General features: G+C 40.5%; 1 protein-coding gene across 4 annotated transcripts in view; it reads right to left on the bottom strand.

Annotated features, from left to right (window-relative positions):
- The window catches only part of LOC126202941 (zinc finger protein swm), a 250,253-nt gene that overhangs the window by 173,116 nt on the left and 54,630 nt on the right, over positions 1-22,507 (bottom strand). For all 4 annotated transcript variants that reach the window (XM_049937040.1, XM_049937041.1, XM_049937042.1 and 1 more), the window contains exons 4-5: positions 9,653-9,748; positions 4,455-4,812 (exon numbers count right to left, since the gene is read on the bottom strand). In XM_049937040.1, the coding sequence (XP_049792997.1) occupies positions 4,455-4,812; positions 9,653-9,748 (454 nt within the window). The remainder of the gene's footprint in view (positions 1-4,454; positions 4,813-9,652; positions 9,749-22,507) is intronic.

The following is a 22,507-nucleotide window of genomic DNA, read 5'->3' as shown; positions in this document are numbered from 1 at the left end:
AATCAGCGTCATTCACGTCACCGAAGATACAGCGTTGCCAATTCCACGACATGGACAAGTCAGTTAGCATGGTAGCGTTGCCTGCGACATCTGTTGACCGACGGGAAAACTATTTTTACGGTTGCCTCTCCCACCGTAAGGACGGTGTATCTGTTTCTTACGTGATCTGGGCTATAAACATTCTAATGGGAATCAAGAAACCTTGTTATTATTGTGACTGCTGGTCATCCCATAAGGAACTTGGAGATGAGTACATTTCCACACTAATGTCGGTAAGACGGTTCATATGGATTTTGACACATATTCACATCAATAACAACGCTGTTATGCCTTCAAGGGAGAGCAGAAATTTTGACAAATTTTATAAAATCCGTCCACTAATCAATCAGATACTGATAAACTTCAAAGAATTCTATGCACCTACTAAGGAGCAAGCTATAGATGAATGCATGGTGAAGTTCAAAGGACGAATCGCATTCAAACAATATATGCCCCAAAAGCCAATCAAGAGGGGATACAAAATCTGGGTCAGAGCTGATAAGCTTGGATATATTTGCAATTTTCAGATATATACTGGAAAAGTTGAAGGCATAGTGGAAAAATCCTTAGGAGAGAGAATTGTGAGAGATATGTGTAACGGCTTGGAAGGAAAGGGATACCACATATACCATGACAATTTTTTTTCCAGTGTCTCACTTTTACAGAAGCTAAAAGATGATGGACTTTTTGCCTGTGGAACAATTAGATCACACAGAAAAGGACTTTCTACGCTAAAAACAGACAAAGAGTTGCAAAGAGGAGAGTTTGGTCAGTTCGTTCTGATGGCATTGCCTGCATCAACTGGAAAGACAAACGTGTAGTCATGTTGATGTCTGCAATTGATTCGCCTGTATGTGTTGAAGAAGTCAGCCGTAAAGAAAAGGATGGAAAAATCACAAAGGTACCTTGCCCAAAAATCATATAATGCAAATATGGGATGTGTCGATAAGGCAGATATGATGAACAGTTTTTATGCAATAGACAGGAAATAACGAAGGTGGTGACTAAGATTATTTTGTTATATAGTTGATATTTCTATTGGAAATGCATTTATTCAGTTTCGATTATGTAATCCAACAGCAAAGCAAGTGCTAAAGGATTTTCGAGGACGTATTGCCACAGGCCTGGTAGGCAGTAATGTCTTCAAAGGTAGTCCTGGCCATCCCAGTACACCATCAGAACCATCTGCAAAAAAATTCAAAACTGTTGTTCCCCATGAGAAACGTATATCGGAAGCATAACATCTGCCAAAACATGGAACCTCAAGGTGCTGTGTGCACTGCAGCACAAAGAAAGAAGCCCACAGAAGCAGATGGACATGTAGTCACTGCCAGGTAGCCTTATGCTTATCTGCAGAAAGGAATTGCTTTTCATTGTATCATCAAAAGTGATGACATTTAGTGCGCAGTGGCTCCATTTGAAACCACCCTGTATGTGTTCAGTTTATTTATATTTCATTTAATTTTTATATCTAAAAACAAAGATGATCTGACTTACCGAACGAAAGCGCTGGCAGGTTGATAGACACACAAACAAACACAAACATACACACAAAATTCAAGCTTTCGCAACCAACGGTTGCTTCATCAGGAAAGAGGGAAGGAGAGGGAAAGACGAAAGGATGTGGGTTTTAGGGGAGAGGGTAAGGAGTCATTCCAATCCCGGGAGCGGAAAGACTTACCTTGGGGGGAAAAAAGGACAGGTATACACTCGCGCACACACACACACACACACACACACACACACACACACATATATATCCATCTGACCTCTGCCCAAACTCTTTGCGTTTACAAATGTCTGCTTGTGACTGTGTGTGTGCGGATGGATATATGTGTGTGTGCGTGCGCGAGTGTATACCTGTCCTTCCCCCCCCCCCCCCCCCCCCCAAGGTAAGTCTTTCCGCTCCTGGGATTGGAATGACTCCTTACCCTCTCCCTTAAAACCCACATGCTTTCGTCTTTCCCTCTCCTTCCCTCTTTCCTGATGAAGCAACCGTTGGTTGCGAAAGCTTGAATTTTGTGTGTATGTTTGTGTGTCTATCAACCTGCCAGAGCTTTCATTTGGTAAGTCACATCATCTTTGTTTTTAGATATATTTTTCCCACGTGGAATGTTTCCCTCTATTATATTCATTTAATTTTTAAATTTTTCTGTCTCCCTGTATGAAAATTAATACAATAAAAAAAGAGAAAAATTAAAAATTAATTTTTTTTATTTTGCCCCTGAAAGGGTTGAAAAGAAGCTTCTGACAATGTTGACTCTTTGAAATCCTGAAGGCAGCAGGGTGAAATACAGGGAGCAAAAAGCTATTTACAACTAGTACAGAAACCAACTGGCAGTTGTAAGAATCGAGAGACATGAGAGGGAAGCAGTGGCTGAGAAGGGAGAGAGACAGGGTTGTAGCCTATCTCTGATTTTGTTCAATCTGTACACTGAACAAGCAGTAACCGAAACAAAACAAAAAATTTGGAGTAGGGATTAAAGTTCAGGGAGAAGAAATAAAAAACTGAGGACAAAAAAAAACTGAACAGAAATTAAAGTTCAGGGAGAAGAAATAAAAAGTGAGGTTTGTCGTTGACACTGTAACTCTGTCAGAGACACCAAAGGACTTGGAAGAGTAGTTGAACAAAATGGACAGTGTCTTGAAAGGAGGATGTAACATGTACACAAAAAAGCAGAACAAGGGTAACGGAACATAGTCGAGTTAAATCAGGTGATGCTGAGGGAATTAGATTAGGAAATGAGACACTTAAAGTAGTAAATGAGTTTTGCTATTTGGGGAGCAAAATAACTGATGACGGTCAAAGTAGAGAGGATATAAAATGTAGACTGGCTATGGAAAGGAAAGCATTTCTGAAGAAGAGAAATTTGTTAACACTGAATATAGACTTAAGTAATAGGAAGTCTTTCGTGAAGTTTTATTTTATTTTTTTCTGGTGTCTAGCCATATGTGGAAGTGAAATATGGATGATAAACAGTTTAGACAAGAAAAGAACAGCCACTTTTGAAATTTAGTGCTGCAGAAGAATGCTAAGGATTAGATGGGTAGATCACGTATCTAATGAAGTGGTACTAAACAGCATGTAGAGAAAAGAAATTTGTGGCACAAGTTAACTCAAAGAAGGAATCAGTTGATAGGACACATTCTGAGACATCAGGGATCACCAATTCAGTGTTGGAGGGAGGGAGGGGAGGTGTGTGTGTGTGTGTGTGTGTGTGTGTGTGTGTGTAGGAGGAAGGGGAGGGAGACCAAGAGATGAATACCATAAGCAGATACAGAAGGATGTACATCACAGTAGCTATTCAGGGATGATAAGGCTTGTATAGGATAGAGCAGTGTGGGGAGCCGCATCAAACCAGTCTTCAGACTGTTGTTCACTTTTATTTTGGCCAGACTGGTATCAGGCTACATCCCATCTTCAGCAGTCTTTAACTTTTAGTTAGTTTTTAGCATCTCATCGTCATCTTACAGTGGACATGCTAAAAAACCAGAAAAAAGTTCATGAAATTTGACGATTGGCATATAGCTTTATACCAGTCTGGCAAAAATAAAAATAAACAACAAAACAACCATTTCTTTCTATGTATTTACGCAAATGGCCATTCATCCGCATTCCCCCAAATTTGATCCAGCCAGACGATTTTGTCATTATTTGTCTCAACTAATACCTTTATAAAGCAGCAATACCAGGCTGAACAGCCACAAACAGATTTATAGCTGAATCTTAACTTTTTCATAACTCATAGAAATTGACAATTTTCTATCTCGAAATAAGACCGTTGCTACAAGAATGATATGCAGCTTTATGAATGTCAGAGCCTCACGTACTATGCATACATTTCACTCAGAAATGCATCTTCTCAGGCAAGTTGAGAATTGTGTCCCCTCCTCTCAAAGCACCTCTCCTTCCCAAGCATCACCAATTTAGATAGTTTGCTTAATCATCTTTCTTGAATTTGTGCTTGCTCATTCTTATTAATGATCATTAACTGATTTGTAGAGTAGCTGTAGTTCGCTCCATGACTTACCAATGTATCTCCCCCCCCCCCTCCCCCTCCTAAAATATTCCCTCTAGGAAGATACAAACTCACACGAATGACTGCTTACAATCGTGCCACGTGACACTTTCTGAAAGTGTCCTCGGAGTGTGAAGCAGCTTAGGTCTGCCCTTCTTTTGATTACTGTGATCATACATCGTAAGGCAGACAAAGCTGAACATTACTCTAATTTCTTACTACTTCAGCTCACTGAGGACTGACCGGCGCAGCATTTTACAAAGCACAGCAGAGGTGGCAACACAGTGGGAACCCTACAATATCAGACTCTTACTGGTGTGCTGGAGACAACAGTCCAGCCCGCTACCTGTCAATTGACAAATTGCTTAAATCTGACTATAAATTCACATTACTTACCTAGAGAATGGGACCGTGACCGGGAAACTGACGACCTCGGTGGTGGTGACCTATTGCGGTAGCGTGAACTGCGGTGATTGTAGCGGGGACTGCGACTGCGTGAACGTGAAGCCCCACGTGAACGGTTGCCACCAGACGGCGGCGGAGGAGAGCGTGACCAAGTGCGGCGGCGCCCGCGGCTGCTGCCACTCCCTCCAGGTGGAGGGGATTTGTTTCGCCAAGCACGACTCCTGTCACGTTCTCTGCCTCTGCTTCGTGATCTTCGAGAACGCTCCCACGAACGGGATCTGGACCTCCCTCGAGAAGGAGGTGGTGAAGTGGAACTCCTGTGCCTCCTACGCGATTTTTCTTCTTTATCCTGAAAATCAGGGTGGTGATTAACAGATAATGCCACATAAATACTGTGCATTTCATACAAGAACAGCTATGACCTACATGAATTTAACAGTGAGGTTGATACTTGTTTCAGCATTCAGGTAGTTCAGATCTCTCCTTGCATCAACAATGTTTACAAACTCTGTAGGTATAAGAAACACATATTTGCAATCCACATCTTAATTTAAGAAATTATCTTCTGCTTCTCCATCTCAACCCCCCCCCCCCCCCCCGCCCTCCGTTCAATCTATAAAACTCGTCAACATAATTTTTCTTCACAGACTGTATTTCCATTGTATTTTAATCCAGTCTTTCAAACATAACTACATAGGTGATTACGAATTTTATCATGTCAGTGATTTGTATTTCCACCAATAATGCCACAAACTTGTGCTGCATGAGAACAGCAAAATTTTATCAACTTTAATTCCATATTTAGCACTTAATTTCTTGTTGGATCTACTATGAAACAGTAAAGCCTGGATTGAGCTCATATTGTGGACAAATGTGGTTCTGGCGAGAGAAAGTACAATTCAACTTGATATAGCTTTAAGGTCAGCAATGTTACAGAAAGAAATCTGTCTTCACCTTCAAACACTTTGTGATTATTTGTAACATACAAACAGTCCGATTTTTGTCTTTGTCCTTATTACAGTAAAATCCCTATTTAATAAATCTTTGGGGACCTAAATACTTTTTCCTTTAACAATGGTTTTCCTCAAACGGTGTCTTTGCCATAATACACAGAAGGTGTACCCCAGAATCATAATTCAAGCATTTTTTAGTGATAAGCGTGCTTTTTAACTGCAAGACTTTGAATGTCCTTGCCACAAAGTTAAATGTAATAAGTATTTAATTATTACACTTTTCAAAGAACACTTCCTTTATTTATTTACTTTTTAAATTGTGAATACTTGCTTGTTTTATTCTTCCAGTATACAGTATACTGTTCTCCATTTGGCGGATGTAATTTAGAACTGATTCATTTACATTAAAAGAGGAAAAGGTACTCCTAACAGTATCAATTCTTTGCACAGCAGTAGTGAAACTTAATGCAAGGACCACCACCACCGAGCGAGGTGGCGCAGTGGTTAGACACTGGACTCGCATTCGGGAGGACGACGGTTCAATCCCGCGTCCGGCCATCCTGATTTAGGTTTTCCGTGATTTCCCTAAATCGCTCCAGGCAAATGCCGGGATGGTTCCTTTCAAAGGGCACGGCCGACTTCCTTCCCCATCCTTCCCTAATCCGATGAGACCGATGACCTCGCTGTCTGGTCTCCTTCCCCAAACCAACCAACCAACCAACCACCACCACCACCACCACCACGCCATAATATTATCACAACTAAGTCCTGGAAATGTGTTTTATTCATCTCATAATGTACAGAATTTCAGAATATGTCTGATGTACAGGAGAATATCAAGGTTACAATTCGCTTATTTGAAACCTGATCACACTTACAATATTACTTTGTAAAGAATTTCCTTATTTAAAGTTTGTAAAACTTGCAACACTATAACTATCATGAATTTTAATTCCATTTCAGGGATCCAGTTCAAAGTACCACTTCATCTGTCATGAAATCCTCCACAGAGTAGTTGCATCTTTCAATCACAAAATCATATCACTTTCTTTTTACAATATTTATCTTCATATTAATTATGTCACACTTTTTTATTATATTGAGAATTTTTATCGCTATATACTAAGGAGACTGAACGCACAATTTTAGAGATGAGCATAAAGTTTACTATTTGTCTTGTGTTGTACGAGTGTTTAAAATGTGTGTTTCATTTTTTCATCAGCCCTGCTATGTGGGAAAAGAATCACCTCAAAGATGTACGAAGAGGAGACAGTTAATATTTTTAGGTCTATAAATAAGGGTTGACATAGTGCCCTCGGCTGTGTGGTGCACATATCACAAATGATTCTTTTTGCAACTTTACCAGAGAAGGAAAGTTGCTACTCACCATGTAACAGAGACGCTGAGTCACGATAGGCACAACAAAAAGATTCACACAATTATAGCTTTCGGCCATTAAGGCCTTTGTCAGCAGTACACACATCCACACACCCGTGCGCGCGCGCCCACACACACACACACACACACACACACACACACACACACACACACACACACACACGTCTGCAGTCTCAGAAACTGCAGTTTCCGTGTGTGTGTGTGCGCATGTGCGTGCGCGTGTATGTGTGTCTACTGCTGACAAAGGCCTTAATGGCCGAAAGCTATAATTGTGTGAATCTTTTTGTTGTGCCTATCGCAACTCAGCATCTCCGCTATATGGTGAGTAGCAACTTTCCTTCTCTGGTATTGTTACATTCCATCCTGGATTTTCTATTGTTTGTTTTTTGCAACTTTAAGATCGTGTAATGTTTCCAAGTTTCCCAAAAAACTTATGTCACACCTAAAACAGATTCAAACTAACTATAGCATGCTATTTTCCTGGTGTCCTTATGAGAGTGGCACTGGCTAAAGTTTCTGTTGCAAATGCAAGACTGTTTAATTTATTTTCTAGATATTCTATATGTGAATTCCAACTCAAATTTCTGTCCCAGTTTATTCCTAGGAATCTGACTGAGTCAAACTCTTCCACTTTTTGATTATTCTGAACAACACAGATTTCTTCAGTTTTTGACTGTGTGGTTTCAAAACTCATCATGTGGGTTTTTGAAATGTTTAGCCTTAAGCTACTTAGATTGAATCATGTTTCCAAGTTACTTAATGTACTCATGTCACACTGTGGTCTATTGTCAGAATTTTCATCTTAAATTAGGGCGCAAGTATCATCTGCAAACAAGGTTAAATGAGTATTTACAGTGACAGGCAAGTCATTTACTTGGAATGGGAATAAAACTGGTCCAAGGATTGAGCCTTGAGGAACACCTTGTGAGACAGTTTTCCACTCTTAAGAAGTAATCTGCTCCATCTGATGTGATTATTACCCTTTGTTTCCTCTCCATGAGATATGATTGAAACCATTTCAAAGCAATATCCCTTATTCCATACCTGTCGAGTTCGAAAAGCAGCAGGGCATGGTTTACAGAGCCGAATGCTTTTCTAAAATCACAGAAAATTCCTGCAACTTTAGCTTTCCTATCTAATGAAGTAATTTTTTCAATAAACTTATCACATCTACTGTGTTTTTGCGTTGTTGGAAGGCAAATTTGTCAAAGTTTAGTACAAGCTTAGCTACTGCTCAAGCCAGACACTTGTACTCCCTTTATATAATAAAAGATTGTCGACATTTAGAAATGGAAGAATTATTTTAATCACTCAATAACAGATGAATAAGAAATCACTATCCATGTGGATTTGAACATTGAAAATGCTGAAAAACAAACCTGCAGTAATCAAAGAAATAAAAGAAGTAGTCATGCTTGGATGTATATTATGTGGCTATTGTTTTTTGAAAATTCAAAAATGAGAAGACTTATTGAAAAGCAAATACTAATCCTTTTAATTTCAACACTAATCCTCAGAATTTCTCCTTCCACTCTGCCTTCTGAACAACAGTCCAGTGTCTTAATCATTACACCACTTTGCTTGGTATTTCGGGCAGTGAGTTAAAAAGCATTGCACTCTCATTTAAATATACGGCCAAAGAGTCAGCCTACAGGAATTGTGAAACGAACCCTGTCGTCCAGGACGGCATGCTATAAAGGGCGCAGATTCACCAGGTGATGGGGAAACTCACAGGTGTCTACTGTCTATTGAGGCCTAGGTGCTGTAGTGTGCAAGTGAGGTGACGAGAACCCACATCATAGGGAGACCCAGTAGAAGGCTTTTATGGACAAGGAGGCTTAGCAGTGTTAAATACGGTGGACCTAAGATCGGCCATAAAGGGAAACATTTATGAAAACTATTTAATTCTGCAGTAATGCCAGGAATCAAGCCACAGTAATTTCAATCTGCCATCCTCCATAAATTTTTCATGGTGATCCCAATAAAACTTGAATACTGATCATATCGATAATAGTTTAGGATTTACTGTTAAAGTGAAATTAACACATTTTGTAACAAAGACCTGAAGCTAAATTCTGAATGCTTTGGTCGATCTTAACGATTGACATTTCATATAGAAGCGCATCATTAAAATGACAAATGTTGTGACTATCAACTCTAACTTCATTTGTTTAAAAGATATAGTAAATTTAAATTATCACATTTTCCATTAAGCATCAGATCATCATTTCCTCCTCCGAAAACACATTGAACGATGACAGCATGACACCTTATTAGATCATTAGGTAATAGAATACTTGTTGTCAAGTTTAGTGCATTATAGTTTCTTTTGTTCTGTATTCATTTATCAGAAAGCACATTGGTACAAGGCTACTGGCTGTGACATTCACACGAGTGTAAGAGTAACTCTATAAATACAACCACTTTTGCTATTAGTTTGCTTTCTGAATAAACATTATTATAACAAAATCGCAACTGTGTGACCTACATCATTTATGGGTCGTCAATTTCGTTCCCGATATCATTATTACTGCTATTATGTGTTATGTTAACTTTGTATTTTGCAAACTTGCCATCAGCCAGACAATTTAACCAAAGTGTCACAAGTGTCTAATTTAGGATGGGCAATGTGACGTGCGGTTCAACCCCTAGACGAGTTTGAGCCAAGACATTTCAATCAAGAAGAACCACATGTGAGCCCAAACATCTTTGGGATGTTAGCTCGCATTCCATATACAGAAATTACGAAATAATGGACTTTCAGAAGTATTTTTAAAAATTATGCCTTTAGAGTGTAGATGTCTTTTAAATATAACAAGCATTGTGTTCTTTACTCACAGAGTCAGATTTTCGGTGGACTGGTCTCGACGAGCTGTCAGCCTCACGGCGCTGGAGGGAAACTGCCACAATACCGTTAGTCTGAGCTGCCGTCACCTGTTTAGACAGCAGAATATGAACATCTAAACCAATTCCTGGCATGTAATAGATTAAGTAAATTATGTTACGAAAAAGAATTGTAGAGGAAAACTCTACATGAAAAATTGGAATTAAGGAACTATTATAGCCAACATAACAAATTAAAAATATGCCCGGAAACAGGACAGAGTGAAAAAGTAGTTAACATGTAAAAACTCTAAATGACAAAGGAAAGTGATGTGAAACCACATACAGGGTGTCTACGTGGACAAGAAAAAAAAAATCCCGGATTTTCCCCGGATTTCCCGGTTAAAAACACAATTTCTCCCAGGTGAAATTACGTATAAAGCGGGTGAAAATACAATTTCTCCCGGATGAAATTACGTATAAAGCGGGTGAAAATACATCCGTGTTAAGCAACAGTATACTTTCCCTCGGGCTGTAAAACCTATCAGTCCTTCGAATAGTGAAGGTCTTATACCGGCTGAGGACGTCCCAGCACTTAAGGAAACTGGAAAAACAATGCGTTTGGAAAGATGTTTGATGCGAGACAATATGGAGAGATTTTATTTTCGTATTGCGAAAGTATATACACAAATTCCACAAGTTACAGCACAGTAGCTTCCGAAGCCTTAAAATAGAGATTGCGTTGAGCGATGCACTTTTGTCAGCCAGTCATAGCTCATGTCACGTGATCTCGCTAGCGAATGACGGCAGTTATTCAGAGCACGAGGCCTACAAGAAAGACAGGCCGCGGCGCGTACGTTACGAACGTAGGCCGAGCTCGCTCAACTCAACAAAGTGCGTTTCTACACCGCTTTACGTAACTAAATGTGTATGTACGAACAAGAATTGCATCGACTATTGGAATCCACTATTATTAGTCCTACAATGATAGGAAGTCCGTAGGCCTACTAACAAGCTCTAATTTGGCAATTAAAATCATACCAAAATGATTATCAGTTGCGTAAGGCACCACATCTTCTATGAAAGGAGAACTGTTACAAAGAAGAGACTAAATGCTGTAAACGAGCGGTTATACCATTTCTATCGAGAATTGATTTTAAATTTTGTTGTACAAACAGTAATCAGTAAGACTTCATAATAACGGATTCCAGTACAAGATGAAATTCTCGTTAGTATGCACGCACCCGGTTGCGAGTTAACAGATTTAAATACGCATTTTGCCTGCTGAGTTAAGGGAACGGTACGCGCCGCGGCATGTCTTTCTCGTGGGCCTCGATCAGTGCATAATACATGTTATGTACTCAACCACTAGCAGCATCATTGTTACGTAGCACGACCATACGAAGACGAAAGGTTAATGGGTTAAAGTAATGTAAGTACATTATATCTTCACGAAAAGCTGAACTTTCACATATAATATTGGGCATTAACAATGTTTTGCTGTTTTTTCTCGAAGGGCTTGGTTAGGCAGAAACTTAAGAATGCTTCGGAAACTAAACTGCTGTATTTGATGTATTTCATACATATACTTTCGTATTACACAAACATGCAGTCCAAATGCTGATGCAAATCAAAGATCTTTCCAAAACGCGTTGTTTTTTGCTGGATTTCGTTTCCTAAAGTGCTCGGAAGTATAAAACCCCCAAACTTTCCATAAGCCGTTTTCCAATAACACTATTTAGTTTTTATTTCGTGATCATAGCTGCAGCGATTTAGGAGAACTTTTACAAAGTTAAGTTTATACTTAGCTGTAGTCGGTGTCATGTTTTCTCGAAGAGTGATGCATCAACTTTTACATTGTTTTTATTCGAAACTCTGAATATACTGTACAACATTTAAACACCCACTGACGTAAGGCTGCGAGCACTCACAACAAGGTCTAGGGATCTTCGAGAGCATTCTGCTTTCTGCCTGACTGGGACTGGATTGGCAATGAAGGATGGGACAGAATAGGAGTCACCATGGCGTCAGCTGGTCAATTCAAAGCGATCCAGTGACTGGATGAAGTGGGAAGAGACATCGCTGCGAGCTGAGGAGGTGAGGTGAGATGACCAAGCCAGCAATCGATCACACAAAAGACGAGCCATCGCTTTCAGCAGCTAACACGTTCCATGCCTGTTCAAAATCCCAATACCGTGAAACGCCGTAATAATACAGCCACTGTTACCGTGATTAAATACAAATAAAACAATTGCCGTTTATACATTCAATGCCAAAAAATATAACTTGGTATATGTAAAGAGAAAAAAAAACGTCGAGACAGTATTACAGGAAAATACTAGCTGGCAAATAAGTGGTAAACAAAAACATTACGTAAGTTGGTCAATAATTAAAGAAGAAAAGTCTGGAGAAGGAGTCTTGAAATACGAGTGTATTGAGCCGAGTAGCATGTTCTTCAGATGATCATAGACTACCGTGTAGCTAGCACGTTCCGGGTTTTTTTGTGCTCATCTTTGCAACAAACATTGGTAAATACAGAAGCAGTTATTAGAGTGCACTCCGCAACATCAAAGTTCTCCAGTCATCGGATCACGCAAATCTTCAAGGGCAAACGTTGCGATTCAATGGTCCAAATATACAGAGCTAGTCTGGAATGGAAATCCTTAAATAGGTTTTAAAAGGCATGTACAAACTGAATTATCATCCAGAGTATTTCCTTTACTGTGGACTTGATTAGCAGAAAAATATGGAGAGGAGGCTTGCAAGCTCGTCAAAGAACAGCAAGAAAACATAACGTGAAGACAACAATAACAGCTGAACAGGGTTTATTACGTTTCTAGGTACGGAGGGATACATAAAAAGCGACATTATCAATGTACTGGATGTAAACCATATTTTAAAATTAAGCAGGTAAATCATTCCTGTACAAGTAAATCAACATGTACGCTGCTACAGAATCTAGACTTTAAATTAAAATCGGTATATGTACAATAGAAGGTCTACCAAGTTCTAAAGCACTTCGGAAATTTTACACACAGTAGAGCACCTCTGCTGTAAAGTAACTGGGAGGCCAGTCGTTCGTAACCGGCAGACTTCATAACTTAGAAATCGTGGATGGGAGACAAGAGCAAGCAACCAATAGCAGCCGGTAGAGAGAGAGAGAGAGAGAGAGAGAGAGAGAGAGAGAGAGAGAGAGAGAGAGAGGAGGAGGAGGAGGAGGAGGAGAAGCCTCATGGTAAGGAATAAGCTAGAATGAAAAGGTGGCGAAGCCTTCAGAACTTTGGTCGATGAGCCTTAATATCTTTCGTCTTTATAATTGAGGTGCTGTACTGTACATGTAAAATTAGCTAGAAACTTGCAACAGGTTACTGGAGTAAGACTGGTTGATACGTCTTGTCATTCATAGTTTCTTAAAGGGTCAACAAACGCAGCTCTAATCACACAGTCTGTCAGTAGTCAGTGTGCTCGGCTCACCTGTTGAATTCAGTTCTGTGCACGTGCGGGGCAAAATTTTATAAACTAACAAGGTAGGTAACACTCATTGTGTCATATTTCGTTATGCGTAATAACGAGGCACAGCCTTATTTACATCCATCGTTCTTCTTTCTCCAATAAAGGTTGCCCACCAACAACCACTGCGACTGCGCCATGTCGATTGGTTTTCAAGGTAGCTGGCTTTCAGATCCAGCATTCATTCAAGGACTGGTTGGTGAAAGTACCTACAGACCTTTATAGTGCTAAATGTGGATTATGTCCAGGGACCCTCATTAACATCCGTACTATGGGAAGATCGGTTCTTACAAGTCACATGACAAAATCCAAGAAGCATGTCGCGAAAGCAGCTGCCATGAGAAGCACAGACGGCGACCACTTCAACCCAGCAGACAGATTCTACTTCCACTACCACATCTGCGGATTCAGCTGGGTCAACAACAGTGGCGTTGGCCGCTGAAGTTGTTGTGCCTCCACAGAAGGGTGTCACTGCAATGTCAAAACCCGGGGATAAACTGAGAGGAATTGATCAAATGGCAATAAAGGACGAAGTAACAAAGGCAGAAATACTGTGGTCTTTGGAGTGCATTGTTTCACACAAGTCACTGCGTAGTTCTGTGAACGACGTGTTGCTTTTCTTTGCAATGTTCCCCGACAGTGAAGTGGCCAAGAGCATGCGTTTACAAAAGGACAAAATCGGTTATATCGTGCAATATGGACTAGCTCCCTTCTTTGAGTCTGAAATTAAATCTGACCTCGTAAACGCATCAAGGATTGTTGTTTGTTTTGACGAATCTTTGAACAAGGTGTGCAAAAGAATCCAGATGGACATTTTAGTGCGTATTGGGACATTAAAAAAATCTAGTGTGCACCCGTTACTACGCATCGGCTTTTCTAGGCAGTTCGACGGCAGCTAAGCTACTCGAGCCCTTCAAGAAAAAACTTCCCGGTGAAGCAATGAAAAAACTTTTACAAGTATCGATGGACGGCCCTAACGTCAACTTCGCGTTCTTAAGGGAACTTAAAATTTTTTTGAAAGAAATTGAAGGAGTAGACACCGTTTTACTGGAAATTGGAACATGTGGGCTTCACGTTGTTCATGGCACCTTCAAGTCCGCAATTCAAGAAACACAGTGGATGATAATTCAGTTTTTACGTGCCTTGTACAATCTTTTTCAGGATGTCCCTGCCAGAAGAGCTCTGTATATTTCGACAACGGAATCGGAACTGTTTCCCTTAAAGTTTTGCGCGATCCGATGGCTGGAGAATGTGGAAGTTGCTAAGCGAGCTCTAGTAATGCTTCCATTTCTGCGAATATTTGTTGGACAACTGGAAGAAAAAAACAAACCAAAATGTGCTAGCTACAGAGTAGTGGAGGATCACTTCAAGGACAAGCTACTTGATCCAAAAATTGCCTTTTTCAAGACTCTTGCTAGAGACTTGATACCTTTCCTAAAGGATTTCCAATCTGATTGGCCGCTAGCACCGTTCCTCCACTCTGCTTTGACAGAGATAATGGAGACAACGATGACACGATTTGTCCAGCCGCTGTTAGTTAATTTGGACAAACAATCCAATCCTTTGGGTGTGAACCACGTCAAGATTGGGTTCACCGTCAAGAATAAATTCAGAAAGTGCAGGTCTCTCACAGCCCTTGAAATTGCTAAGTTCCGGAGCGAATGCAGAAGAGGAATGATCAAGCTCGTGTCAAAGTTGATGGAAAAATCTCCCTTACACTTTAGGTTGACAAAAGCTGTAAGCTAGTTTGATCCCACAACAGTGTGCAGGGAGGCTGGTCCCAAACGATTTCATTCCTTTCTACAGCTTTTGGTGGAGAGCAATTGGATGAACGGTGTATTTGCTGATAAAGCAGAAGCGCAATATGCTTCTGTTGTAAAGAACAACTGCAAAACAAAATTCGAAACATTCAACAAAAAGGAGCAACAGCTGGATGAGTTCTGGATGAAATGTCTCAAGAAGCAGAATGCAACGTGCCACGAGCTGCAGAAAGCAATGGAAATCGCACTCACTTTGTTGCACAGTCAAGCAGCTGCAGAGCGAGGATTCTCGGTGATCAAACAGTGCCTCTTCGAGAATATGAGGGAACAATCTGTAGTGAGCAGAAGACTGGTGTACGACGCCGTCAAGACACACGGCGGAGTCCACAGAGTGCCTATAACAAAGTCCCTTATACACTCTGTAAGAAACTCACGAGATCGATATGCTGATGACCTCAAAAATCGAAACGACAAGTCTTCCAGGAAAAAGGATCATCTGACTAAAAGGAAGATTGTTGACGCAGAAATAAGACAGCTTAAAGAGAAGAAGGCAAAACTTGAGGGGACCATTCAAAACGCTCAGATAGAGCGAGAATCTATTACAGAACGAATCAATGCTCTCGCACACAGCTCCAAGTGAGTTATTCTCCAAGGTCAATTCCTAAATTACAGTATTTGTTGTTAAACATGGTGCTTCCTTCTACATTATTTGTAGTATTGTCTAATAATAATGAAAAGGTTTCTTTAATAAAATGTTTTTAAAACAAATGAATACGATAGCGTTATTTATTTTAAACTGCTAACTCCCACAGATGTTTAAATATACATCTCAAACAATAACTTTCGTGATTAAAAAATATTTGAAAAATAAACCTATTTCAAGAAATTAAGTATTAAAATAAAGACCGGAGCTAAAATTTAGCAACATAAAAATCTGAAAAGCAAGGACTGTAAAAATGCACAAAATATTTACGGAAAAAATCTTTTATTATTCTAAAATGAAAGACAGTAATTAAACCGCAAGCTTTTGTATTTAAATAAAAAATAATAAAATCAGAAAAACTGAGGAATGGAAGAGGTAAAAGACATACTTGTCCTTACTGAAAGCAAATTTTAGGGCGGGGAATATAGTAGCTGCGCTTGACACAGGTTTTTGCTCTAAAACTGGACTAATTTCGTACGTGAGCAAGGTACGGATGTCCTGCTACCTGTCGCGTGACTGGTGCTGCCTTCTGTTGTCCATTTATAGGATTAGTTAGAAAGAAGTAGTAGCGAACGTTAGAGCTGTTCGGAGACGAAGATCCAATTCACCGGCAAAAAAGTAGAAAAGAAGCGAACTGGTATTGCTGTGCATGCCAGAACACTTCGTCTTTTCTATACTACAGAAAAGTTGAAGTGCTCTGGCATGAAGAGACTTGTGACATTGCTCAGTAACATATTATTCACTTTTTTTGAAGGTCAATTATACTTTTTGCCGTCGATTGCATAACTTTTTATCTAAGGAAGAACAACATTAAATATGAAAACTAACTTGAAGCTCGGTATTTTTTAAACGTGTGTTACACGTTAAGTCATATGAAATACAAATGTGGGGTAAAATTTTAAATAGTGGCATAAATGACTTATCTTCTGGGCCCGAAATTTTTCAAATGACTGATCCTCACGTGTTACCGGTACGTTTTGAATGAGAGTTATAACGCCCTGTGATTTAAGAAATTCACTGCACATTCTCACACTAACATACATCAGCTTGCGTGGAAATTTACTTTGAAAGTAACGCTTCTCAAGTCACTATTCGTAATATTTTCCAGCGATCTGTTAGAAATGTAAACAATTGCGACGCAAGCACGTCGAATGCACGTTAGTTGTTAAGGATGTACTGCATAATCTTCGACCTAAAGCCTTTGACACATTTCGGTGGCGGCAAACTGGTCTGTGCATTGTGTAAATTACTCATTTTCTACGCAACTAAACTTTTATTTTGGTGTTATTCTCTGATTTATGTTTCATTGCTGCAGTATTATTCAGCAGTAGTGGGCTAAAGTTCTTTGTCAGCGTATCAGATCTTACACGTCAAACCTACAAAAATTTAACTGAAATCTAAAAGAATGAAAAATCCCGGAATTCTAAAAAATTCCTGGGTTTTTCCCGGATGAAAAAATTCCTGGGTTTTTCCCTGATCTCCCGGATGTCCCGGGCCGTATACACCCTGCACATAATATCATCATTCATTATATAATATAAATACATACATTTTAAATGCAAGTAAAAAAGGGTATGGCGTTTACCATACACACTATTGTGGGTAAAAATGTGGTAAGCTAACAATACTTCAGAAAGTCCCACATTGAGATGAAATTTCAATGTCCTGAGTCTCATGGGCCAGAAAGGTCAGCGCAAAACAAAAGAATGAAGTTTTCAGCTAACTGAACCCAGGCAAGGAGCATATCTTTGGTGGAACATCAGCACCATTTAAAACTGGTTTCCGTCATGGTTATTACAATATGCGATACATGCAGGGCCGTGCCCCTGCATATTCGGTCATGACACTTATGGATATGTTTCACAAGCCAGGTACAGCCTCTGTCTCACCACGGAGGTTGTTTGTCAACAGAAGAGTCGCTGAGCCGTTTACCGTCAAGCCTCCTGCGGCTGCCACTGCTCTGGGCATACAAGGCCCATCACTATAGGGCATTCGTGCATGTCACAGTAAACAGCAGTGCAGTAGCAGGCACCTATTGGCATCAGCATGGTCACATGTTCACCTGACTTTGCATGTGTAGCCTTCTGCACTCCAACCCTCAAGGGCCCATTATGCTCCAGGCTCCGACCAACAGCCACTACGTCTCCGATACATACCCAATGCTTGCTGCTGCCCACCGAGGTGTCACCATCTCCCCTTCACTGTGTGACCCGTATGACGCTGCATTGGTGTCAGCTGCTCCTGAGGGCACTGCTTTGCCCTATCTGCTCATCACATCATGGGAGCTCATCACCTCACAGGACAGTGTCGTAAGGACACCTTGCTGCTCATCAATGGAATGTCTACGTTCTCCCAGCCTCATGGGACTGTGTCGTTACTTATCCTTTCTGTCCCGTGCCACTTCAATAACTGACTTCTTTCTAATAGGCATCTAATATGCCCTATCAAGGGTCAACATGTCTGCTATCAAGCTGTATAAACATTCATTCTCAGAAACTGTACATAGTCAAGTTAATAACTATTTGTTACTGCAAAGTGTGCATCTCAATACCGCCGATCAAACCACGTGGTAAAGGACACTAAAATGGTGATTAAGGTAATGGTTTTGTGTGATTTTCTTAGTGCACTTACCTCATCTGCCACACTAAAATGACAATGAGGGCAACTGGTTTCCCAATGCACTACTCTTCACTCTTCAGCCATACATAAAATGGCAAAAATGATGATTCTTGTTTGAGTTAAAGTGCTTTTTGAAGTTGTCTCCTCTCCTCTCAACTGCCATGTCAACAAGGCTGTTCTTTATGTGGGGGTTTAGTGTTTCTCATTGTGTTTTAGCTCCTTTTGATAGAGCAGGGTTTCAATTTCAAAATTGTTTGTGTGTTTGTTGGATTTTCGTTTGTGTACTAGTTCGTTTTGATGGGCAGCATATTCATGCATATTGTGTTGTCACAGTCAATCTGCAGTGGTTTGGTTGAGTTGTTTGGAGGAAGAGACCAAACTGCGAGGTCATTGGTCTCATCGGTTTAGGGAAGGACGGGGAAGGAAGTCGGCCGTGCCCTTTCAAAGGGACCATCCCGGCATTTGCCTGGAGCGATTTAGGGAAATCACAGAAAACCTAAATCAGGATGGCTGGACGTAAATGCAAGTCCAGTGTGCTAACCACTGTGCCATCTCGCTCAGTAATCTACAGTGGTACTTATTCTTGATTTTGATAAGTGTTCATTTTGTAAATGGTGGTATTCATTCTGCAAATGGTGTTGCAATTTCTCAATTGTAGCAAGTTTGTGAAATTCAATTTTGGTAGTAGTTCTATTTTTTGCATAGTTTGGGTGGTTTCTATGTAAGCGTGAATTCTATTATTTGATGCTGTTTGCCTGCATTGTTTTCTGTGGTTACAAGGTGAACTTTTTATACTTCTGTTGATTCAGATTCCGCTTTGCTGGCAGTGCATTTTCAAGCAAGGTTTGAATGGCCTTTTGAACTACCATGTCTGGCCAAACATTGGAACTGTCTTTGATTCAAATCTTTCAGTTATAGGGTCAGCAAATTCTGAAACTTTTGCAGAGTGTAACTCAGCTCACTCAGGTTTTGGCTACGAAGGCCACATCTCCTCAAGTTTCTCTTGCATCTGCACTGAATTTTTGGATGTCCGATGGTGAGGCAGGGGAGTGGGCCGCATAATGTTGACAGTTGGAGATGTACTTTATTGTATACGGAATCAAGGTACACAGCACAGTGCTCACTTTATTCAGAAATCTTTAGTTTGGACTGTCAGTTTTTTTCCAGTCTCTGATCAGCACAAAGTAGACTATGACTTACTAGCAAACGGTTAGGTATGCATTTTTGTAATGACAGTCACGTTCGGTCGTGCTGAGTGTGCACCTATTTGTTGCTTAATGACGGACAGTCTCCGCCATAGTGTTTCAGTGAGCGGGATCATGAGCAGTGTTCAGAATTGTGTGTTTGGCTCACTGGGCCACTTTCAGTCAATTTGTTTGCTATGTTGCCATATCATGTGGCATTCTGCTTCACATTCACTAAGTTCTACGGCAGCGACCTCTCCAATCTCTGGATGAGATGCCGGCCCTACTGGAACGGCAGGCCATCCCCTGTCGACAACAATGTCAACCTTCCCGTCAGTCCAGCCGTCACAAGTCCTGTAACGATGGCCCTCCTTGTGTCGACAGCCCTGTTGACGCCAATGGCAGCTATCACATCAGTGCATTGGTCGCCAGCCCTTTCAATGCCATCACAGCCACAGCCACTCTACATGTTGCTGCTGTGTCTGGCCATGTTGCCACTGCTGGCCCTGCTGCCAGTCTCACCACTCCCACTGGAGCCACTGAATCCATAGTGCGTTCTTCCGAGCTTCGGGTTGTGCATTCATGGAAATTTTTCTGCAAGCCCCACTTACACCTGACCTTGCCTGTCACCATCTGTGATGACCAATTGCTGTTCCCCTATGTGGATGTGCTGTGTTTCTTTTGTTGGGATCTTTTTCTCATGTTTAATGGTTTACTTCAGCACATTCATATGTCTTGTGCTGGGCTCTTGGAAGTTCTAGTGAAATGTTTATGTGCTTTTTCTACTCCTGTGTCTCAGATGTCCATGGTCCTGCACCACTTTCTCAGCAATCTTGTTTGTTGTATTCTGCATTCTTATTCAGGTGTTTATGTAAGGAAAGACTGATTGTCGGGAACTGCACTGGACAAGATTTGAAAACCTGACAGCTTAGAGGTGGTAGACAGGGTAATAAACAAGACAGAGATTACTCACAAAACATCTTGCAAGAGTTAATAAGAGTGGAAACTTTACTGCATTGTACATGGTAGAGGCAGGTGAGGGGAGGGGGGATAGGCAGAAAATAGTTTTTAGGTTTCCAAATCTCATGTGGTGCAGTCCCTAACAATCAGTCTTCCTTCTCAGCCCATCCTTTAAGTGTCCTCTGACGTAGATGACTTTTCCAATCTCTCCCCATTTTCTAAACCTCACCAGTCCTTTTTCTTCATCCCTCTTCCTTCCCATCAACCATTCTGTCAGAAGGAGGAGCTAGTGGCTCAGAAAGCTTGTCAATTTCCTTGATCTTTACATGTGTGTGCTCCCTTGCCACCACTTTGTGAGCAGTTTTTTTTGTCTATCCAGTTATCTTATATTTTCAAAAATTCAGTATTGTAAAAAGATTTTTAAGAAGGCATTCAATTTTAAACAGACCTTCAATGATTATTACAGAATATATTTAAATGATGTTTTTATGAAAGTTTCCAATTCTACACTGTTCGTGTATTCTTATGACTAAAAAAACAACAACAACAACAACAACAACAACAACAACAACTTCCTTTTCTTAAGAACTATGCTCTTAAGTGCTGTTGTAACATTCCTGCTGCACCGATGCACTTCCAAAAAGTGAACCTCACAGTATATATCATTGCATGTAAAAAAAATCTCTAAGCAACTCATCTTGCAATTACAAACGCAGGAAAAACACAAAATGCTTGACAGAATATGGACATTGTCTTCCAAACACCCAATCACATCTTTCAAACACAAAGAAGTACAGTTCTCTCTCTCTCTCTCTCTCTCTCTCTCTCTCTCTCTCTCTCTCTCTCTCTCTGCCTGCCTGAGTGTTTATGGGTTTTAACAGGATGGTTTTGTATTATTGCAAAATATGAGAGAGAGTGTCACAGAAAAGCTACAGGATTTAGGCTGGACATCATTAAAAGAAAGGCTTTTTCATTGCGACAGAATTCTCCTCAGAATGTGAAAATATTTTGTTGACACCAACCTACATAGGGAGAAACAATCACAGCTCTTACGGAAAGATATAAGTGTCCGTTCTTTCCGCACGCTATACGAGACTGGAATAATAGAGAATTGTGAAGGTGGTTCGATGAACCCTCTGCCAGGCACTTAAATGTGCTTCGCAGAGTATCCCTGTAGATGTAGAGGTTTCTATGGAGCCATCATGGGAGAAGTGGAGATTAACGTCCAATAAAGTGGCACGACAAATTGAAGCAGCCCAGGTGAAAGGGAGAGAAACTGGATTAACACTGTGCAGGAAAGAGAGAAGGTGTGTGCGGGGGCATGTGTCAGCGCTGTAAAACAATATTCAGTCATTGGCAAGTTATCAGCACCTGTTGCCTAGTACACAGGAGCAAGGCTAAAATAAAAGTTTCCCCAGTCTGTGGATATATTTAAGTTCGAACTGTTATCTCAGTTGCGAAAAAACTTCGCCACAGCTATATTATAGACCATGAGATGAGTAATTTGTCACACAAGCAGATGGCAATGTTGCTGGACATGGCTTACCACACCCCACTGCCTGTGGCAACTACTCTCAATCTGCAGTGGCAGGAGCAAAGCCACTCGCCAAGCCCAGTTGCTACTAACCATATTCTCTAGTGGCACAAACTAAAGCCTCAACAATATTAAAATCATATTTGTAAGCATAAATTTATTTAAAGCTGCTACTTCTCATATGGAAATTCAAAAAAATGAAAAGAGCTATTTAGTATCTAATGTACTTAAATACAATAAAGTTATTTCTTATACTTCACAATAGAAATGAAAAGTATTTTCACAAACCACTGCACATTCCCAATTTTCTGTGGTTCAATATTAGAATTATTAATGAGTTCAACAGTGAGCAACAGAATAATTTATTATTATATTAACAGATACGCCAGTCCCAAGCCCGGGGCCTCACCATACAAGAGGTGAGGAAGGAGGAGGGGGAGGAGTAACAACCTCGTTAAAAAACCAAGGTTCACCTGGCCCGGGTGATAGCACCTTGTAAGGGCTCCTTGCTAGGACTACAGTGAAGACCTCAACGGTAGTGAAGGCGGAGGGAATAGTTCTCGGTACGGCGGAACTAGCGGAAGAGGCAACCAAAGAAAA

This window comes from Schistocerca nitens, chromosome 9 (genome assembly GCF_023898315.1).
Source record: "Schistocerca nitens isolate TAMUIC-IGC-003100 chromosome 9, iqSchNite1.1, whole genome shotgun sequence".
In the NCBI taxonomy this organism is placed as follows: domain Eukaryota; kingdom Metazoa; phylum Arthropoda; class Insecta; order Orthoptera; family Acrididae; genus Schistocerca; species Schistocerca nitens.
The sequence above is the reverse complement of the archived record's forward strand: the minus strand, read 5'-3'. Positions and strand labels throughout refer to the sequence as shown.